The sequence below is a fragment of the Branchiostoma lanceolatum genome, chromosome 13 (assembly GCF_035083965.1).
Source record: "Branchiostoma lanceolatum isolate klBraLanc5 chromosome 13, klBraLanc5.hap2, whole genome shotgun sequence".
NCBI classification, from domain to species: Eukaryota; Metazoa; Chordata; class Leptocardii; order Amphioxiformes; family Branchiostomatidae; genus Branchiostoma; species Branchiostoma lanceolatum.
Window position 1 is genome coordinate 7,526,357 of NC_089734.1, and position 22,461 is coordinate 7,548,817.

The following is a 22,461-nucleotide window of genomic DNA, read 5'->3' on the forward strand; positions in this document are numbered from 1 at the left end:
CCTTGTCTTACCCCACATAACAAAAGCAGGCTATCTCCGCAGTGAAGGGTTAGTAGTACTGGTGACTACGTTTAGCCAAGGTTTAGATTGATCCTGGTAACGGCGCCGGCGTTCTGACTGTCAAAAGGCCCCGAGCTTACAGAAATTACAAACACACCTCTTCCAAAAGTAACCAGCAATTTCGATAGGTAAGTCAGTTTTTTCTGGTGTGCTTACTATGTTATACACGTGTATATTGGGTTTTAGAATTCAGAAATGAAGTCGTGTGTTGTCATATGGGTGGGCGGGTTGGGCGTGTGTTACGTATGATAACATACGGCGCAAAACGACAGTCTGACGAGCGTGTGTGTGCGTATCGGTGGGGACTGGGGAGAGAGGGTTCTCTTGGTAATGGCGTCGTGTCTGTGGACCGAGGAAAAATTTGAAGGACGTCCTTGACAAATCACAAAGGCAGTGTCTCTGTTTTCACTTCTGGTACTGTTGGTTACGTACATGTATATCAGTTTCACAAATTTTCGTATGAAAAAAAAAACGTATGAATAAAACATTACATACACATTTGTAATTGGCACATGGTAATAAAAAGGCTTTCAATTTGATTAAAGTTCTGAGCATGTGCCATGGAAAATGCTGTATGCTGGCACAAATTTACATTCAGTAGAACTATTCTATACGTCGAACCGTACAGGGTCAATTCTATTGTAAGAGAAGCTAGAAAAACAGTTCCCACTGCCATGTGTGTTCTTAACTTCATTGATTTGACTAATACAAAGATTTTCTCCAATCTTTTGTTGATCTAGAATGTTGTAGAAACGCCTAGAAAACTGAAGTTGCCAATAGACAGGGCTGAAGAGCATGGCAGAACCTTGGCAGACTGACGCGAGTGCTCGAAAAAAAAAAAGATTTCTGAATTTTGTTCAATCTAAGTGAAATCAGCCCAACCGAGCCAAAACTTGCCTCAACTCGTATCTGTCAGAACTAAATGACATACCAATCGATATTGATGACATACAACCATGGGGTGAAGTAAGGACTGAACAAGTAAACTAGAATAAAGCTGAAGAACCGGTATCACCACTTTTAACCAAGGAGGTTTTAATCTATATAAAACCTCCTTGTTTTAACCAATCACAGACTTAGATTTGAATCACGAGGTACGTTCTTTCTCGAGGGATCCGACAGATCCGGCATTTTTTTCCTGGTCACCAACAAAATGAGAAAACTGGTGTCGCCTTTTAGAAAAAGAATTATACTGTTCTGTTTAATGCAATTAATTTCAAGCCTTGTCAACAGCGAGTCAACTAAATCTAGATCATACGATAGATCCACAATTTGTGATTATCCAACATATGTAAACAGTCGACTTGCTTACTTTATCTTTTATAAATAGTTCCTCGCTGTTTTTTGTGGTACATGTCTTACATATATATGCTTAACTCTCTTTTAACCTATAGAAAAGGGGGCTTGTAGAGTGGTTTAAGAACATGGGGACATCTTGCTTACTTACTTTATCTTTTCGAAATAGTTCCTCACTGTCAACTTTTTTTATGGTACATGTCTTACACACTAGTATTTAATCTATGCTTACTTCTCTTTTGACCTATACAGACAGGGGACTTGTACAGTGGTTCAAGAACATGGGGGTGTCTTGTAGCAGCGAGAGCTCCGCGGTTGACGCCGTCATCACGGTACGCACCGGCGACGTGAAGGGCGGGGGCACGGACGGCAACGTGTACATCGCCCTGCACGACATCAAGGGGAATCGAACCCGCGACGTCCTGCTCGACGTGCGCTGGAAGAACGACTTCGAAGCGGGAAGTCTGGACACCTTCAAGATCGGAGATGCCAAGCTGCCCTACGATCTGAAGGAGATTGAGATATGGAGGGACAACTCCATGAAGGCGGACGACTGGTTCGTGGAAGTGGTCACCGTGGACATCGTCGGAGAACCGAACAAGTTTGTGTTCCCCGTGCAGAGGTGAGGCTGGTCATACATTGTCGTGACGGCTGATTTCGTTTATTAGGCTGTATAAAAAGACTACCCAACTAGCCGGAGGCTATCATGTACGACTAGCCCTGGGTACTGGACAACATACAATAGAAATGGTTACAATGCACATTTAATTGCGTTAACAGAGATAGCTCGTACGTAGACTTCGGTTACAATTCCGCCCGCTCAGGATATTCTGGTTACTGGCCCCGTCGCCGCGTCGCAAACTACACAGCGGCCTCCGCGACCCAAGGGCACGAACTGTGGCCGAAACAGCACCCCCGATCACACACACACACACACACACACACACACACACACACACACACACACACACACACACACACACACACACACACACACACACACACACCTGACACACCTAAGACCACCATTTCCTCCATACACTCGTTCATACATTGCTTCCGTCCTTACTAAGAATCAATAATTACAAACATTTCACGGAGGCATGAAATCTTCCATTGCTTGTTACGAATGGGAACTTATATAAGTTTGTTCTTAAACAAGTTTTAACTGTAATTTCCAACACAAGAAATTGGACTTACTCAAATTTATATACGTTTGTTTAACTGTAAACAAGGAGGTTCCTTGCTGTAAATTAGGCTAGATTTTCACACGCGTATTTGAGTCGACGTGGAGTCGACTTAGGACTGTGCAAGGAGAACCCTGGGTCACTCAAGTAACGTTTTCATGTAGGACTCTGAAAATTTGTGACGGTACGAGTAAATCGGGCCTGAAAGTTGAATTGTGATATATCAACAGGTGGGTGAACGCAGGCGAGCGGCTGTTCCTGACACAGTACGACAGCTGTCTGCCACAGTTTGAACAGCACCCCGAACAGCGCACCCGACAGCTGAATCTCAAGAGACAGCTATACCAGTACCAGCAGAACGTGGAGGGGCTGCCGGTACAGGTGGGTACATCCGAGAATGGGGTGATATATCGATTATGTAAAGGGCGTCACCGAACAAGGTAAAATGTGTTTTATAATTGATACTCGCTGTACTTTTGTTGTGCCAATTAAAATTTCATCAGTGCTGTTGCTGATCGATAAATAAATGTTCTCAGGTAGAGACAAATTGATATGATGTGTATCAGTTTTACAGTCTGCACTGTGTAGTAGTCTCGGCCATTTTGAACTTGAAACTGAAATTTTCGTTTTTCTGTAGATTTATGAGATCAGAAACTAGTGGATAATGATGATTATTTGAGTTTTACACTGAAACAAGTACTTTTAAAAGATCCATGCATGAAACACAGCAAAATTGTAATGCTATATGGAATCATCTTTCTGTAAACACAAAAACAGTGTACAAGGTCAGGGTTGCTTCAACGTCTAGTGAAAACAACTAAAGTACTATGGGCAACTAAAACCCTGTTCAATGTCAGAAGGCCACGTATCACCATTCTAATCTTTCTCCGTAAGGTTAAGACAGGGCAGCCCGTTCATTAAGTAAGGCTTTACCGTTAAAGACCCGCTTCCTGTCTCTTTGTATCAGAAGACAATACGGCTTGTGCTTGCCTTACAAACCGCGAAGGTTCTTGTGTAAGTTCGGACCGCACCTACTTGAGCTTCCTGTTGATGTTGGGTTTTGTACCTTTAAGAACTTGAGACGTGATATCATGGGCCACCTAGTATGTACTGACCCAACCGACTTCCGGTAGTTCCGTACGTCACTCCCTGTTAATCATGACTAGGTCCCATTTCCAATCCGGGGCCCGACCGGGCTGTTTGTGAAAACTAAAAATGAATAGAAAATGCATATCAAGAAAATACACAATATATGGTTAGGAGTAATTTTTACGTTTGGTGTCTTTTGTTATCTTATATAACATATCTATCGTTCCCACAAGCTGCCCTACCGGGCCCCACTTTGGAAAAGGGACCGAAGCATAAGATCTCATGAGCTACGCCCCTCCCAGAAAATATAAACATGTATTTAAGAATTTATTGATACATAAATTTAGTGGACTAAAAGCATTGTTTATTCCATTTCTAATTTAGATCAAAGATTTACCAAGAGATGAGCGGTTCTCCAACGATTATAGGGTAAGTAAGGTGTTTTTGTAAATCTTAAATTTATTCGTAGATAGGGTTGTTATCTTATGGAATGAATATACAAAAAAAGAGTTGCGATCAATATCATATATTCATTTTAAGGAAGCAAAATTATAGGGACATTTATCAAATACTAACTTGATTTTACATTTGATGCTTAAATGTTGTCTAATTTTAACGTACATTTCAGCATGACATCGTGAAGAAAAAGCTGGCGCTCATTGCTCAGAGTAAGATTGTCAACATTACGTCTGACAAGTGGACAAGTCTTGACGACTTGAAGAACGTGTACAAGAACAATCTTGGCCCTCCCAAGGTATGTCTACATCCTTAAAAAGAACTTAAGGTCAAATAGCAAAAAAGTTCCCTTTCTGGAAACTTAATTCTTAAATATACCATGTAACGTTAATGTACCTTACTTAACGACTATAAGGGGATTATAAAGTTTATTACTAAATTATACATATACTTAGAAGCATTAAGACTATCAATAAGGGAGCATGTATACCATGTAACGTTAAACTTATAGACGTTAAAATCTTTTATAAAATGAGGAAAAAAGAAATTTTCTTTTGAATCCAAAAAAGCAACTTTCGCGAACCATCCTCGCCTAGAATAGTCCAGAATGTTCCCAGGTGTGTCGTGTTGTACTATCCAGTCCCAGTGGTTACCACAAGACACTGTAGACCCCAGGTGTCAAGTGACACACCTAAAGCCCAAGGGAACACAGTGGCAGGTGGCTATGAGACAGTGGCATACCTCGCCCCATACACCGCCACTCACTGTACAAACTGCGCAATTCTATAGGCCCGACCCGCACTATTTAGAACCTTTAGAGCGTAAATCCTCCGTTGGGACTTTCTAAATGCGCTAATCTTCCCACCGATTCATACAGTAGCTTAACCAATTATAAGACTTGGCTTAAGTGTAATGACTTGTGTCTACTACCACAAAAGAGCAGTCAGTTTACGTTCGCAAGTCACGTCGTCATGGCGACGGATGTCAACATGTGGTCCTTATGTAAAACACACCTTGCATAACTTTTACATTGGGAATATATAACTACTGTTAGCTTTCAATACGGTAAAGTGAATCAGTGATATGCACATGAAAGATTTAATGACTTTTTACGATTACAAAAAAACACACACAAAAGAGCACATTTTGTAATAGACTGATTAAGTCTAGAATTGATGAATACACTATACTCTTAGAGCAGGCATCGACGCTAGCTAGGCTGTGTTCAATGGATAGGTTTACTATGATTGTTGGTTGTATATTTGCGTATATACACCGGTGTTTATTGTTTCTCTTCTCCACCAGGGTATGAACTACTGGAAGGAAGATCTGAACTTCGGCGAACAAAGGCTGATGGGATGCAACCCGAATATTTTCAAGCTCTGCAGAGAAATCCCCGAAAAGTAAGAAAATGTCGATGTAATAGTATGTAGATATTAAAGAATAGAGTGAATTCAATTGATAGATGACTATAAATTACTATAAGTGTCAACAATTGAAACTTGTTCTACTAACTCTTGAACTGTATTTCCTTCGATTCTAGCAAATCTGACCTTTTGGATCATCTTCCCACTCACTTCATGTCAAAATACTGCTGTATCTAAATAACTACGGACAGACACAATACATTAACTGACACACCGAAAGGAAGATCTGACTACGTTCTCTGAATCATCCGTCGCAATTGTGCATTAACAAGCCTAAACACATCAGCTACAACATAACGCACTATGAGACAAGCTATAAATTACTATCCCTTCCTGCATGTCTGTAACATGAGAGCAGAGGCAAACCAGAAATTCAGTTTTCGAAATATCCTCAACTCTCGAAATACACCATTCCCGCCTTACACAATGGCAGGCTGCCCAACTGCGAACACACACCGTGACAAACAAATTAAAAAAAAAAGTATAGCAACATATTACAATACAATGCAGAGGAGCATGCTTTGTTCTTTTGTACATCCGTAGTGTTCAGATATTCCATGATGACGTATTTCCTGACGTTATCATCTCTCCCATGACGGGGGAACTTTGTCCTCCGTGCCCTCTGGTACCCTGAAATGACGTCAGCATTACGTGCGTTTTTTGTCCAGTTTTGGAGTGACAGCTGAGATGTTGGAGCTGGAGGGACTTTCTCTGGAGGATGCCCTGGGGTCTAAGCGTCTCTACATGGTTGACCTAACATTCTTGGAGGGAACTGAGTGTACGAAGAACAGAACGGTATGGTACCGGTGTGCTATAAGACCCTTATGTGACGATTTCTGCAAATTCTGTGACAAGACAGTGAGATTATGTACAGTCTGTTGATATTGCGAAACAAAATGAATTTAAAAAAAAATAATCATTCCCTTTTTCTGTTGTGCAGTGTCACGATAGCAAGGAAATGTCAGTAGGACTGTACATTTCTTTCCATCGCATGGTGGCGCTACTGTGACAGCACCAGTAACTTTAAACAAAAAGGCTCCAGAACTATAAATAACAGTCTTTTTCTGAAGACTTAATATGACTAAACTCAGAATGGACACACAGATTTTGTTGTTGACAGATACCAAAAGAATGTGTCTCTCAAACATGTTATTTCCCCCAGATTTGTGCGCCGTACGCTCTACTGTTCTTAAACAAGGACAAGGACCTGATGCCAGTCGCCATCCAGCTTTTCCCAAACAAGGGCCCAGAAAACCCGGTAAGATTTTCAAAAAACGTCCTTCAATGATCGTTTTATGGCGACGACTCAAAGGCTAGTCTAATTTTATTTGCATTTATTCATTTTTACTACATGTTGAGGTCTAATTGTTGATACGATGATATCTATTCTATAATCCATGTTTCAGGTGTTTCTTCCCTCCGACCCTCCCTACACGTGGATGATCGCGAAGATGTGGTACAACATGGCCGACTGCTCTTTCCACCAGTCATGCACTCATCTTGGTAAGTAGAACATGGCAGTTCATTAGTGGAACACAGATAAACTATTGGAAAAGGCTGTATGTATTGATAGTTACAGTTAGTTATATTGAGTTACCAATTATTTATTTGCAGTTATATCGTTGGATGGGCAAAAGTTTCAACTATGTTATAAATACGTTGATGACTGTATCCGTGACTGTTTCGAAATTTTATCCAGTTGTTGAGTAACTATTTTGGCGTATGTTATAGATAACTGCACGTTGTTTTCGTTTTTTTTTTTAGGACTCACCCATATCATTGCCGAGTCATGCGCAATATGCACCCATCGACAACTGTCTGCATCGCACCCGATGTTCCGCCTGGTGGCGCCCCACTTTCTGTACCTGCTGGCCATCAACACGTGAGCGCCTCCTTGCGATAGAAATTATAATTTCAGTTATAATTCCTCACACATCTATCGTGTGTATTTGAATCATCGGTAGAGGAAACGTAACGTTTTTACACTTACTTAAGGAATACAATTTTTACGGCACGTATCATCATTTTCTACAAATTCATACTTTCTTTTTCTTCTCTACAGTCTTGCACTGGACAGGCTGGTTTGTCCAGGCGGATGGATTGACAAAACTATGCAGATGGGAAGGGACGGACTGTTCAACATTGTAAAGAAAGTGTAAGTACAAATTCTCTGTAGTAAATTTGGAGACTTCTAAGGGAACCATATATCAATGATACTGGACACAAAAAATAACTGTACATCCATGCCTTGCTAATATTCACTGTTTATTTTCCCATAGGTGGAAAGACTGGAGACTGGACGTTCAGGGAACTCTCCCCGCTGACCTGGAGAAACGTGGGGTAGGTAACTCTTGCAAGTGTCTATTGGTCTTTTGCCATGGTCACGCACAAGTATTAAGCCTTTAATATTTTATAGATGATTTTTCTTGCCAATGACTTATCGAACATTTTGGCAGCAATAACGTAAGAAGCTATGGGTGGATCGTGATGATATTTGGTAGGTGAATACAATGTAGGTCTTGCGAAGGCAATAGTTAAGGTTGAATATTTGCCGTCTGTCGGCTTTCCTTGGTATTGCAGCAGAACTTTTGTACTTTTTTGTCCAGGACATTCGGTGGTTCTATTTTTTTTTTGGCTGACAGCTTTTGATGTCAGGAAAAAGTGCTGTAGCTCTGGGCCCCTAGCAGCTTACTCTTGAACTGCGGTTGCGCTTTACCTTTGTGACGTATCGGCGAGGACACTTGCAGCATCAATAACGACGGGAAATCGAATTAATACATGTATACTGTGGTACAACGAAGATCGGTCGGGTTTCTACATTATTCATAGTGTAGATGTAAATATTACTGTTGCTTTTGTAGGTGGAAGACGTGGAAGCCCTCCCCAACTACCCGTACCGTGATGACGCCCTCCCCATCTGGTACGCTATCAACAGATACGTCAGGAAGGTGGTGGAGAACACATACGGTGAGTCATTACATTTCTTAACATTTGTCCTGTAAGTAGCCTGAACGAATCGCGCTTAAGTGGCCCGCCAAGGGTTAATGGTCCGCCTTCAGGTGTATATGGTGTCATAAGGCACGATCTGTTCCTATAACGAACCTGTTGATATTTCGTTTGTCAACCAATATTTTCGTTTTTAACTGAGTACGCTGGAATCTAAACATAATTATCTTTGTCCATTGTAGATGTCCCTGCGAAGATTGCCGAAGATGACGAGCTCCAGGCCTGGGCACGAGAGCTGGCAGCACCTCAGGCAGAGGGAGGATGTGAGATAAAGGTACCAGCACACTCTCGTTCCCTTTTTATCATAATGACTTTGCCATTTTCGTGTCTTAGACAAACTGGTACTATAGATATTACTATTTCTCCTCCTTCTCCTCCTCCCCCTCCTCCCCCTCCTCCTCTTTCTCCTCCTCCTCCTCCTCCTCCCCCTCCTCCTCTTTCTCCTCCTCCTCCTCCTACTACTACTTCTACTACTGCTTCTACTACTATTGTCACTAACTACTATCACTATTATTATCACTACTACTACCACCACCACCCCTACTAATACTACTACTAACAGTAACTACTACTACAGTAACTACTTCTACAGTAACTACTGCTACTACTACAGATTGCGTGTGAATAACAAGTGGACTTTCTAATTCAATTTCTAGGGAGTGCCTGGCAATGGTAAGTTTACGACAGTGGACGAGATCGTTGCCACGGTAACGTCCATCATATTCATCTGCAGTGTAAGCCACGCTGCCGCCAACTTCGCCCAGTACGACGAGTACGCATTCCCTCCAAACTACCCGGCATTCATGCACGGAGAGCCACCCAAGACTAAGGTAATTATAAACGACAGTCAGCATTTTTTTTAAAAATCAATGGTCAGTTGATCAACCTTGTGCCATGGGTGTAATGGGCGATTTCAAGAATACATAACACCTGAAAAGAAGCCACTTAGAGAGAGAAAAGAACAGCAAAACATTACATTGTGTGTCAGTAAGTGTCTGTAAGCATTCATTCATTCAATGATTATCATATTATCAAGATTAACTTATCTTTTCTCTGTGATCAGTGCATGTTTCATTGCTGTTGTTTCCCAATGACTCGAACGGATCAAAGACAATAGTTATCCTGTAACCCCTATAGGACCCTCTAACGGAGCAAGACATCATTAGCGCCCTCCCCGACAAGTCCCACACGCTGGACATCATGGTGGTGACCAAGATCCTGAGCGACAGGGGCACCCAGCCTCTGGGCGACTTCGAGAGGCAGTACATGTACGATCCGCTAGGAGTCAAGGCGTGGAAGGAGTAAGTCTATCTACATGTTATATGGTCCACGACATTCCATGTTTGTCACAACATCAACTGCATTAAATGTGAAAACAGGGCACGTTCACGTTCGTATGATTTTCTCCTTGAAAACGGAGGTATTGTTTTCGGTCTCTGTGTGTGCGCGCGCATGCGTGTATGTGTGTGTGTGTGTGTTGTTTTTGAGTTTCTGTCAGATCGTTAGGGTACCCACTTAGAGAGTGTTTGTCTAATGTTTATCTTTCTTATTCACCCATAGGTTCCGCCAGGAACTTGCAACCATTTCTCAGGAGAGTAGCGAAAGAGACAAAGCGAGGAAGACTTCATACCCGTATCTGAACCCCTCTGAGATTCCTAATGCTATCAGCATCTGAAAAGGGAAGGAAACCACATAAGAATAAGGTCAAAAACACTTGCAAAAGACATATCCACTTATTATCAGTTCTCACTGCAATGTACTGCTAAAATATGCTATTCATGTAATACAATGCACTGCTAGTTATTGTCAGCACTTACTGCAATGTACTGCTAACGGATAAGTATGTAATAAAAGTTACAATCATTGAGAATTCCCAGTATGTTTTGGAATGGCACACATGTTTTGCATACTATAAACATTATAGGATATTTCTGTACATATTAAGCAGAACATAATAAAAACTTTACTTCTGTAGGCTTCACAACTCACCGGGTCTTAATCCTTTAAGGCTTGACAATGTATGATACTCAGATAACTGCTAAGACATGGATAAGGCACTTTTTCCAAATGTCTTCTTATTTGATGTGGTATATTTATTTTCTTTGTACAATGCGTGCGGATGTGAATTGGAATCGAGTCACAGAATTCATGAGATGTGTAAGTGCTTTTTCCAAATTTGTTTTGGTATCATGTCTTCTAAACACTGCTGTGTGTAAAGAGTAGAGAAGTGAAAGAACATGGCACTGCTGCTACGTATCTTGAAGTGTCTTAGTCTGTGTTTGAACCTAATAATAGTGTTAACGCTGTATATAGATACAAGTAGACAAATGTAGTACTAGTACGCACCCCTGTGTGAATTATTAACAAACTACACCATTCACTGTTATGATACATCCGAAAGTTAGAAGTAGCACCTGTCGTCTGCAGGATGTGATAAAGTACAATTGTACTTAATGGTGGGGATTTTCTAGTATAAAAAATGTAGCATAGCCGGCTTTCTATTTTTGCAGAAGGATTTTAAGGTAACAGGGAGAGTTTGCTATCACTTCGCCCAATCACGTTAAGTAAGGAGTGAGATAGAGTATAATATACACATGTATAAATCAAGTAGTGTGCGGGCGTTCCTTGCTTGTTTCTTGTATGTTGTACATAAATAAAGAGGATACACACGTGTGTCAGTTACATCGGAAAGCTTGTCCTTTTTGAAGAAATTGTGAAGAACTGTGATGATCACTTCATTTAATGCCTTTATCAGGTTCGAATCCTACCTGATAAACGCAACCGTGGGAGTATGATTTTACTCGTATGAGACAGTGACAGTGCATAGCTTTTAAACTCAGCACCTGTCTAGCTGTTGGCGTCGCCTTGTAATCTATGGAGAATGTGATCTACTGTATATTAACTGCATATTTACGTTGAAATTCACGTTAAACTCTATGTTTATACTTCTTTGTACTGCACTTGCCACTTTGTAAAGATTCGGTATCACTGACTGACGTTTGTAGCATTGACGTTGCGTTATTCTTTATGAAGAAAAGTAAACTGCAGGTGTGTGAATATGGGGAATTGGTAATAAGATGCACAGGAATATATATTTTGCCATATGTATCGCCTAATATTTCGTCCGTAGATTTCTTTGTAACACACATCAAATCTTGCCTTAAGTGGTTGAATAGACGAATTAGACATCAAAATAGCAACAAATAGTCAACCCCCTTGGTGAGCCTTGTGCGTTTTCCCCATTCCCTAAAAGCCCAATTTTTTGGCAGTTTGACGCAGTCAGGATTGGTACTGCAGTCTGGGCACTATTGGGGTTTATCTTGCTAACTTTAGATATGTGAAGACTTGTTCCACTGGTATAATGACTTTGCCCATACATGTAGTTTAGATGTAAGAACCTCACCATTCCACACCAATGAAAACCGTTTACAGCAACATTTTAACGCCTCATATGTTGTCAGCGGATTGTTTGCACTCGATACGCTCCATGCACAAAATACATGGACGCGAAAAGCTCACGTTGCATTGTCTACCTAGTATTTTGTTACCCTCATTTCCCACCTGCCCCCCTCCCATTTCAAAGGTCAAACTACGAACAGACCCGCCCAGAGCCACCACTATGCACAACAACAACGTTAACGTTAACATAAAGACCAGCAGGGGCGTTCCATTCAGTACTTCTCCCCGTGCAGCCAGAGGCCAGGAACAGCAACATATCACCTCCTGACCTCCCACAGTACGTATAACTGCCTTTCTACATAATTGTTCTTTGTAAGACTGTACATTAAAACTTTTGTAAAAGAGAGAACTTGTTCGGGATTTATAATACTGTAAGGCTGTTTAGTCCCATTGGAATCAGCAATGCGGTTAAACCAGTGGCGTTAATTTGCTGTGACTCAGAATGGATGACAAACAGCTGGATTTAACAACGTACTTTACAAGGCGCAAAGAGGGCACACCTTTCGTTTGCTACTCTCAGTCTACATGTATGTAGTATCGTTAAGGTACACGCCAGTTCGTTCTAAAGTTTTTGTTTAGACTTATAATTGTTATCATGCAATCTGGTGTTGCTATTGTCAAGAAAATGTCCTTGGAGACGCGCTGACTGATGATAATGCTTCATTTTGTCATTTGATAGTTTTCCGACAAGTGATGTTGCTCAACAGGATTCGTCCTTTTTTGTGCTAATGCGGTGAACAGATTGACTATTGTGTTTATGCAGTCTTTTGCCTAATCCATGACTTACTGGACTGAACTCTTTCTTATTCATCATATTCAGAGGAAAAGAATTCGGAACAAGGAGTGCTCTATTGCATTCTGCAGGTGTTTACAAGACTAGCTTGGAGAATCATGGCGAGCAAAGGTATGTACATGTCTCAGGACTTTTCTCTATTTACGACTCCGGGTCACATTGTCTAAAGGCTGTCACGGTACGCTTTTGATGCCGTAGAGTTTTCAAGCAGGCTGTGACAGAACTTACGGCCTGCAAGGATCTAAGATAGCCTTTTCAGTAAACAAAATACAGCTGAATTTTTCACGACACATTCACGACAATCCCAAGCATGTCCTCAGTTTGCGACCGTACGGCAGTCGTACGGCGAATGTGACCCGTAGTGACCTACATCCAGGTAGTAATGTTTACTGTAATGAATATTTCCGTGCTACTGCATACGTAACAAAACCTTCTCTCTGTTCAGGACGACAAGTAGTTGAAGAAGTCATCCAGAAAACGGATGTGAACGCCCGCAAAGGTACGTAGTACCCTGCATTGTAGATGTTTGCATCAAATGTCCGAATGTACGGATGGTTGTAAATTGATTTTTTCTGATCATATTTTTTTTTTTTGGTGTCACGCAACGAACGTATTGAGACGTTTGAACAAGGAGTTGAACTTTCTGTGACATGTTATCAGCGTTCATTAAGTTACATCCTGGTAAAGGACTACGATGTGTTTGTCGCTGGTAGAGGCTATTTCATTAGGGGATATCGTTCTTTCTAATGAAGAAAGGCTACACAAAGATTTGATGTGTTATTTCTAAATTAGGAAAGCGCCAGCAGGTTACCGAAGACACCATAATCCCCGAACAGAGCAAAGTTGTCCCTGCACGGAAAGCCGACTACGTCCCAGGCGTCGCCCCTCCTCCTGAAGTCATGCGGAAGACACTAGGTAAGAACGTTTCACATAGTTACTAAATAAGCTTACTTTCAAATGGACTGACCATAGTTTGCATCTATATATCGAGGTTACTGGACACAATGCCATAGACACACCATACATGGTGAATGATTTTGTTAGATGCCACAATACGTATATTGTAGTAGTGAGCCAGGGTCTAGCTGAAAACTGTAAAAGTATATACAAATGTGTATATATACGAACAAAGGGATACAGTATACTGTAAAGGTTGTATGTGAAACTATATAGTGCACTCTTATTGTAGCACGTCACACTAAATGGTGAATGGTTTATATGGTGAAGAAAAGCATATTTCTATGAAATGATGACTACTTTATGCTTGCTTTAATCTTACGCAAATTGTGAATTTTGCCATCAGGACGTGGGGAGGTCGTTGAAGATGAGATTGTACCTGTCACTAAATAGGTACTTTGTTAAAGGCCTATTAATTATGAAATATGGAAGAAGCGGTTCTAGTATAACGTTAGCTTTGTTTGTTTGTTCCAATAACCGATAGACCGCGATCCTTATGTTCCATCCGAGATAGGAAATAGTTGTAGAGCGCCTTTCGTAATGGCGCAGCATTGTTGTCTGCTAGGGATTCGAACCCAGAAGATCCCAGAACTTTAAGGTTCTGAGACAACAATTCTAACGTAAGACCCAGCATATATTCAGTTAATTTCTTTGATAGCAAACATATGTTCATGTGAGTGGCACGAAATAGACGAATATCAGATCAATCTTACTGTGTGTCTTGTTCTCTCTTTTTTTGCTGCCAGGTTCCTCTTGATCCATCCGCGATCCAAACGAAATGCTAATTACCACTAGTGAGGATGTATGGACAAACTTCCCATTCTTCATATGCGTCTGGTGATTTATCAGAGTCTCCCCAGCAATATGTATAGAACTGTCGCAACAATGTGTAAGAACGTTAACAGGATCCGACTTTTAGGACATCGATATAAGAGGGAGGGGGTGCATGGAAATTCATTTTGAGCGTCTTATATTTCTTTGATACAATCATGTAAGTGAATCAGCGTTAGTTTTGTTTGACAGTATACTCGTATTCTTGTGATATATAACCATTCCCATGTAACATTCTCGGTGAAGAATGCAAAAAATAAAAAGAGTGGGTTATACAGACCCCGAAACTTGTTGCTCGATCACATTGAGAACTCGTCTTTAGAATCAACTTCCATTTTGACATGCTGTACTGTAACTTCATTGTAAAACCACACATGTTTATCTGCTTATAGAAACATGTTGTTTTGATAACTAAAAGCACGCACCTCTCGTTGTAGATGGCACACATACAATCAGAACATTATAAAGTGGCGTTTGTACTATGCATATGACATGACGACTCTGAAACAAATAAACAGACGTGACAAAATAAGCTGTTGTGTATCATGTAATGTCATAACGACACTAAAACAAGTTCTTATCATGATCAATCTTACGTGCATATTGGAACTAGAATTGCAAAGAAACCGTCAGCTAAACATCAACTCTTCTTCAAAACATTCCGATAGTTTATCGCCTGCCAAAAAACTGGTCTAACTAGTTGTGCCTGATGACTGTTCCAGATGTTTGGCCTACAATTTAGCTATCCTCTGCATGCATGACTAGACAGCGCTGTTATTGGACCAGGTGGTCTCTGCTAAAACGATGTAGATTTACGAGATAACTTACAAAATCACTCGTTAAATTCTTCCAAATGTTCTCTTACACGGAAAAGTGAATAACTGTTACAGACTTGTGATTCTCACCAAATATTTTCACATCTTTGCTGCAAATTAAGTGTTCTCATAGATTGCTGTTTGGGACAAAATGTCAAGTTCTGCAGCTCCCATCTGAAACGATTTCTTTAACCTCGGTCAACCGAGTTAAAAGCTGAGAACAAACACAAGAGAAGTAATCTGTTGCTTCTGTACAGTCTGTATTTGTTTTCCAAAAAGTGCATCTCTTCTTGAATGGACAATTGTAAAGTGAGAAGCCAGCCTTGGCCTTTCCGCTGAGTAGTGTGAAGGCTGCCAAACGCAATAACGTATGTAACCAAGCGAACCTTTTCTGAACAATGGCCACCTTTGGATGTGGTCCCACACAGATTAACGGATTTAACACTTGCTTCAACGGCATGTCCTATTGTAAATTAGTTATAGAATATTCACAAAGAACATTTCAGCCCGTTTAGACGAATAATGAAATCATATAAGGCAAGCCTAATGCTCTTGTCCTCGCTGTTAATATACTCGAGTTATTAGTGTATCGCTAAATGCCTGAGTGACTAGAAGTCACATAATTACACAGGGCAACCCACTCGCTTTAAAAGATGGTCTATCAGCTTGTTTTGCGTTTAATCAAGTCATGTGTACGTGTACACACACAAAAAGTAGTAGAAATACACTTTCTGAGGAACCATGGCTTGTTTCTGACATCAGTTTTGGGGACCGTACATTCAACAACGACTGGTAGAACGACTTGAGCGACACATCAAAGCTCGGTGACATTTGAGATACTTGATTAAACAACAATAGAGAAAATGTCTGGAACGACAATTAGATGCCCTCTGGGAGGGCCGCCATTTTGATTACCTGCCTGTAATTTGTGTTCACTCAATCATCCCTAAGGGACCCCTAAGGGCACGATCATGCAGTAGCGAGACAACAAAAATGGCGGACGACAACACAGGTACGTCACCTTAATATCTAGTACATATTTTTTCCAGCTTATTTTGTTATCTCTGTTACACTAGATAACAAAGAAATACAGTTTCTGTCATTCTTTCTTTACTCAAAACAGGTTGACATCTTGTACGTTGTAGCATAACAGATATAAGTGGTATATGTTTCACAGCCGTTTTCTGTATATGGAACATCCTTCCTACACTCAATTTATAGTAAGACAAAACAAACAATAGCTTCTGTTGTGACTATGACGTTTTGTTTGTTTGTAATACTTATCTCACATTATGTATAACAAGCAAAACTTCACAATCACCAAAGAAGTCATTTTGTTTGAAAAATTACCCCCACACAGCGTTTATCCCACTCACGTTTCTCACAACACCAGACAACTGTTTCAGTAGGAATAACTTAACTGAATAGTTGACTTGATAAAATGTTAGGCGTTGACTCTCTGTGACCATACATTTACAAATTATATCTATAAGAAGGGGTTTTAAGTTGTAGAGAGGCCGATCACGTATGGATTCTGTTGGCAGTAATCGTATCATACGGTAGGTGATATCCGTGATATTCACAATACACACGTCAAGCATACCTTATAAAGGCGTGGTGATAAGGTCAAAGGCCAAGTCAGTCATATTTTGGAGACTTAAAAACATAAACAACGAATGTATATGGACCTTCTAAAGTTACTTTATCGTCGTATTTGAGTATTCATAATGCATTCTTTAGCCATCGTCGACAAGCTCGGTGACTTGCACTGCTTTACAGTAGTGCACTGAACGCCACGTAGCATGAGCTGTAGGCTGCCAGTGACTTATCAGTTAGTACGTTTGATTGAATAGGATAAAATGATAGTAAAAGTATATCATGATTCTTTGTGTCTTTCAATGCAGAGGAGGAGGCTATAGTTGGCGGCAATGTTAGTCTCATGGTCTCCATCTTCGAGCGAAAACAAGACGAGGAAAGGCGAGTAACCACAGAGAGCCCACAGTCCCTGAACGTCTCAAGACGTGAAGAAGGCGACCTCATGTCTTCCTTCAATGCCTCCTTAAGAGAAGAGGAAGAGGAGAGGCAACGTCAGATGGAGGAGTTGAGAGAGAAACTGAAAGAAGAGAGAGGTTTGATGACTGAGGATGCCCGGATCGTTCAGACCACGTCAGAAGTGCTGCTCACCATGGAGCAGCAGAAGGACAGGGAGATGGAGCTGATCAGGGCACAGCTGAAGGAGGAACGGGTCAACATCTCAGAGGATGGGAAAATAGTGGGTGAGTTGCACAGGTTTTCATCATTCAGAGAGAGAGAGAGAGAGAGAGAGAGAGAGAGAGAGAGAGAGAGAGAGAGAGAGAGAGAGAGAGAGAGAGAATGGAATTGTGTTTCCAAAGATACTTCATGGTTTGTTATGAAAAAAAGGCCCACCGCAGTTCCAAAGAAAGCCACTAGGTGACCCAAACCTACACATTCTGCCCCTAAAGCTATCTATCTAGACAAGGTACATTGTCTAAACTGCATCGAGTTAAAACAAAATTGTGTTACATATTTCCAATGATGCTTCATGTTTTATCATCATGGAATAGACTGTTTTGTTTATTTACGTTTACACACAAAAACATAGACAGTGAAGAACTAAGTGATTAAATGTATTTTTAGAAAGTGCATGAAAGAAGAAGCATGAAAAGACCATAGATATAACAACATTCTACTAAAGATTCAATAACTTGCAAGTTTGGCCATACACAAATAGTCAGTAAGAATGACAAAGGGTGTTGCTGAATAGATTAGACTTTACTATATGACATAAAAACTTAGTATTAACGAAACAAATAAATGTATTTTATATAGAGACAAGCAAGTCTGCACTACTGTCCGAGGAAGAAGCCAAACGTGTACAGCTGGAGTTAGAGAAAGCTGAACTGGCCAGACAGAGGATCCAACTTTCCGGAGATGCAAACATTGTGGAAAAGGCCAAGGGGGCGCTTTTTACCGCCGAGACAGATGGGAAAACGGTGTCGGTGACAAAGGAGTCTGTTATGACCTACCAGCAAGGTAATACGCCGTGTTATGTATACTGTTCTATAGCTTTAGCATGCACACTATTAGATATATTTTCCCTACTGTTTTTCATATATCAGATCATTTCTTTAGATTGTTAGGCATTCGGAATATTTCAAATTTCCAATTGTCATTTTTCTACAATCTGCCATACATTGTACCTGTTGCAACTGCCGCGCAATAAAGTTCTTCTTCTGTATGTACATATATATACATATATAGTGACCCAGTAGTTGTACAGTTACAGTACAATACCAGTATGATCCTGTATCCTAAAGTCAGTGAGTTGTTTTAGAATACTGGCATTGCAACTAGTCACGAAATACTTTAGCACTGCTGATTCATTAAAAATTATGGATGTCAACAGCTTGGCAGTATCCAAGAATGTGATGTTTCTCTTTTGTTTAGATTCTCAGACTCTCCTTACAAGTACTGTCAGGACAGAAACATGCACAGTGGTGGGGGATGCTACAACATCATCCACGGCGTTTGGAGAATTACAAGGTCGATCGGAACGTTACAGACGTGTCAGAATAACGCTGCAGTAAATGCTTGGCGACGATGCACATGTCCACAACGCATTTTAATTAGTTTGTTAACATTGCACGGTTTATTCTCTCGTTATACTTGATATAACCAAATGTTTTCAGATGCCAATTTTTTTGGATTTTTCTCACACAGTTGTCATACATAAAGATGTATCCTTATATCTGTCATATCACATTTATCATTCAAAGGTCGTAAAGTAGAGGTTACGGAAACAACTGCAACATACATGGCAGATGAAGTAGAGGGAAAACCGCCAAATATCGCCCCTCAAGCGGAAATAACAACATCAGTTTCTGGTGGGTGTCAATTATTGTTATCATTACGGTTCATTACATTTTGTTGTGCCAATCCTGTTCCAAGTTACGTCGGTTCTACAATCTTATTGCTATCTTCAACATAGACCTGAAGACGACGGTAGGAGAGACCGAAGGAAAGTCTGCGATAGGTTATGGTGAGATAAAGAGTATGGAAAGTGTTACGTCCACTGCGGTTCTTCCATCGGCTGAAATTGAGAAGACAATAGGTATGTCTACATTTAGCATGACTTCTGCTTTTGTCCTTTTCATACTTGTAGATACATTATGGAAGAGTCACTAGACAAACTTTGTGGCGGCTTTTGAACTTGAATGTTGTTGCTCTATCTATATCTTGTCCAGGAGATTCTCAAGTTCTGATTGATGACATCATCGCATTGACACGAGCGCAGAGAGAAGAGAGGATGTCAAAGAGACAAACAACGTCAAGTCGTACAATCACGTACAGCACATCAGGTACAGCCATCTAGATCTTTCTGTCAACTACAACAAATATAAGACGAGAAAACTTTTAACATATAAACCAAGATGATATCACATGTACAGTTTGATATACACAGCACTCTGCACGTGCTGTATATTCTATTTTTTATGACATAGCAACAATACTAATTAATGTTGACCTTGTTACTTCCGTACTTTGAATCTGTGGTACTTACTAGGTATTCTGAATTCTACAGGGGACCAAATGAAGGAGCTGACGAAGACACAAGCAGGCGTGGTGGAAAACGGAGAAACTGTTAAAGGTGATGTCTCTATCTCACTAATTATTTTGTTACCATTCTTTGAAAGATGTCGAAATGTAGGAATGAACACATGCTGATCCTAAGAGTAACATTAACATTTGGGACATTGCATTCATTTTGTGTTGCATAATCTTAGTTTCTGTCTTCTGAATCAAGTCATTACTATATGGTGTTAAATGTCTATCATGTTTAGTATGTCAACAGGCACGTTTTCCACTCTTTGTCAATTGCTATCCCATCCCGTTCTCTTGTAAAGAGCTTAAACCATACAAAACAGGTATCACTAACACTTCTTGAACATCCTACACTTACAAGTCCATAGGACGATATATTCTTCGATTTAGTCATCTTGTGGTATCGTTTGAAGGTCCCAATATTTTACTTAAGTGTTCTATAACTGTTACTTCTGTTGAATCTGTTTTTAACTTATACCATTTGCAATATTTGATGCTGTAACACAACCTAACAAAATGGAGACTGGAAAGGAATCAATAGTGTTGCTTGTTTGTTTGTTACTTCTGTTGAGTATGTTTCAAACCTATACAATTTGCAATATTCGATACTCTTAACACAATCTAACAAAATGGCGAATGGGAAAATAACCAATAGTGTTGAGTGTCTATTACTTCTTAATCTGTTGAGTCTGTTTTGAACTTATTCCATCTTCTATATATTTGATACACTAACACCACCTAACAGACTGGCCGATGGAAAGGTTGCTTGTCTTTGCTTCCGTTGAGTATGTTTGAAACCTATATCATTTACAATAGTCAATACTCTAACACAACGTAACAAAATGGCGAATGGAAAAGAAACCAAACATGCTTGTATGGCTGCAGAGCTGACCGATGGAGGGACACAGTCGTTTGAAGACGTCGTGAAGAGGATGGAATCTGTCCTGAGTACTGTCAAACAAAACGTCGAAACACTGGAGAAAACCACTCGATGGTCAAAGAATGGGAGAAAGGCTTGAGAAACATGTCATTGTTACAATTGAATCATTTGATTTGATACAAACAGTGAGGGTCGTAAGTAGCCTCGAAGGCTGAGCCAATATTGTTAATAAAGGATATGTCTAATTCAATGTTAGTCAGCAAAGGGAACCATTGTGATCACAGCACCATTGATGACTTAATGCACGTTTCTATTTTGCACTTAAGCTTAGTTAAAATGAAAATGACAAGGTAAAGTATCATCACCTAGTTTAAAATCAGAACGTTTTCGTGTCAGTAGTATAGAAATGGATAGCCAAATGGAATATGCATATGTATGTTTATGTTACGTACAATGGACAAATGCAGAAATGACAGATACGGCTATGTACTACTGTTACAGTTGTCTTCATCATTAAATGTTCGAGTGATGATATATTTGATATTGTGCTACTTTTTCCTTCTAAAGATCTATTGTGTACTATATGCAAGGTAGTGAGAAAACTATAATGTATTCCTATTTGCCAGATCTTTATCAACCGTTCTCGATGATTATAAACATTGCACAAAGGTGAAAGACAATGACCTACATTTAGCTTTCAATGGTTAGATGGCGTGAATTTCTCCACCAAAGAAAAGGTAATGAAAAGTGATAAAGTTCAACGTATCACCTGTGGTGTAGGTTATTAATCTCTAACAATGCACCTTAACACCACTGTCTATGTGTTTCACATCACCAGATATTACAGTATATCCATAACATGACACATGAATGATATGGCTAAGCCAGGCTAACACAAATCGCAACTTCATTACCAATTCATAACACATTTATTTCATGTATCATAGCTATGTACATAATTTTCTCTCTACAATTGTAAACGTCGGTGAAAAGCATGCAGAAAAATGTGTGGTGTATCAGTGGGGAGGTCAAATATGTTTCATTTTAGCTAGCATCTCATATCGTGTTCAATTGCCATTTCAGCTGACGATGCAGGGGTGGTGAGTTTTCATGCTACTGCTTACGAGACAAGGGTAGAGACAGCAGAGGAAGGCATGTAACACATTTATCATCAACTATTGTCTTGAAATGTTATGTGTGTGTGTGTGTGTGTGTGTGTGTGTGTGTGTATGTGTGTGTGCGTATTTGTGTGTTTGTGTGTGAGTGTTTCTCTCTCCCCCTCTCTCTCTCTCTGTGTGTGTGTGTGTGTGTGTGTTTTGTGTGTGTGTGTGCCCCCCCCCCTCTCTCTGTGCTTGCCTTCGTGGTAGGATGTCTGGGTGCAACAATCACATAAACATTCCTACTATCAACTTGGTTTAGTGCAGAATTATGTTCTATGATTAACGGGTTACAAGTACTGTTTGATTAATTGTGTATTGCGGTCACGTACGACAGTTCTGGCCAGAGACCGTGTCCCATTGTTTTCATGCAGACGGCTTGTGCTCTAATGTTTGCCCAGCTGCTATGGCTACCTCAGTCGGTT

At 40.3% G+C, this 22,461-nt stretch overlaps 2 protein-coding genes across 3 annotated transcripts; both read left to right on the top strand.

Moving 5' to 3' along the window:
• Nucleotides 1-60: 60 nt before the first annotated feature.
• On the top strand, nucleotides 61-11,203 carry LOC136447887 (polyunsaturated fatty acid 5-lipoxygenase-like). Its single transcript, XM_066447008.1, has 17 exons — nucleotides 61-188; nucleotides 1,609-1,978; nucleotides 2,774-2,924; nucleotides 4,017-4,061; nucleotides 4,261-4,386; nucleotides 5,394-5,491; nucleotides 6,184-6,310; nucleotides 6,678-6,773; nucleotides 6,922-7,018; nucleotides 7,280-7,397; nucleotides 7,578-7,670; nucleotides 7,795-7,855; nucleotides 8,377-8,482; nucleotides 8,704-8,795; nucleotides 9,178-9,351; nucleotides 9,659-9,822; nucleotides 10,082-11,203. The coding sequence occupies exons 2-17, from the start codon at nucleotides 1,638-1,640 to the stop codon at nucleotides 10,194-10,196; spliced, it is 2,004 nt and encodes a 667-aa protein (XP_066303105.1). The 5' UTR covers nucleotides 61-188; nucleotides 1,609-1,637; the 3' UTR covers nucleotides 10,197-11,203.
• A 5,061-nt stretch (nucleotides 11,204-16,264) lies between these two features.
• On the top strand, nucleotides 16,265-22,089 carry LOC136447588 (non-muscle caldesmon-like). Of its 2 annotated transcripts, none has more exons than XM_066446592.1 (9): nucleotides 16,265-16,388; nucleotides 17,281-17,652; nucleotides 18,227-18,430; nucleotides 18,845-18,940; nucleotides 19,174-19,281; nucleotides 19,386-19,508; nucleotides 19,642-19,755; nucleotides 19,980-20,045; nucleotides 21,963-22,089. In XM_066446592.1, exons 1-9 carry the CDS (start codon nucleotides 16,370-16,372, stop codon nucleotides 22,037-22,039), a joined length of 1,179 nt encoding a protein of 392 aa, XP_066302689.1. In that variant the 5' UTR covers nucleotides 16,265-16,369; the 3' UTR covers nucleotides 22,040-22,089. The 2 variants fall into 2 exon arrangements, with proteins under 2 accessions (XP_066302689.1, XP_066302688.1); XM_066446591.1 differs by lacking the exon at nucleotides 21,963-22,089 and adding an exon at nucleotides 20,885-21,413.
• Nucleotides 22,090-22,461: the final 372 nt, after the last annotated feature.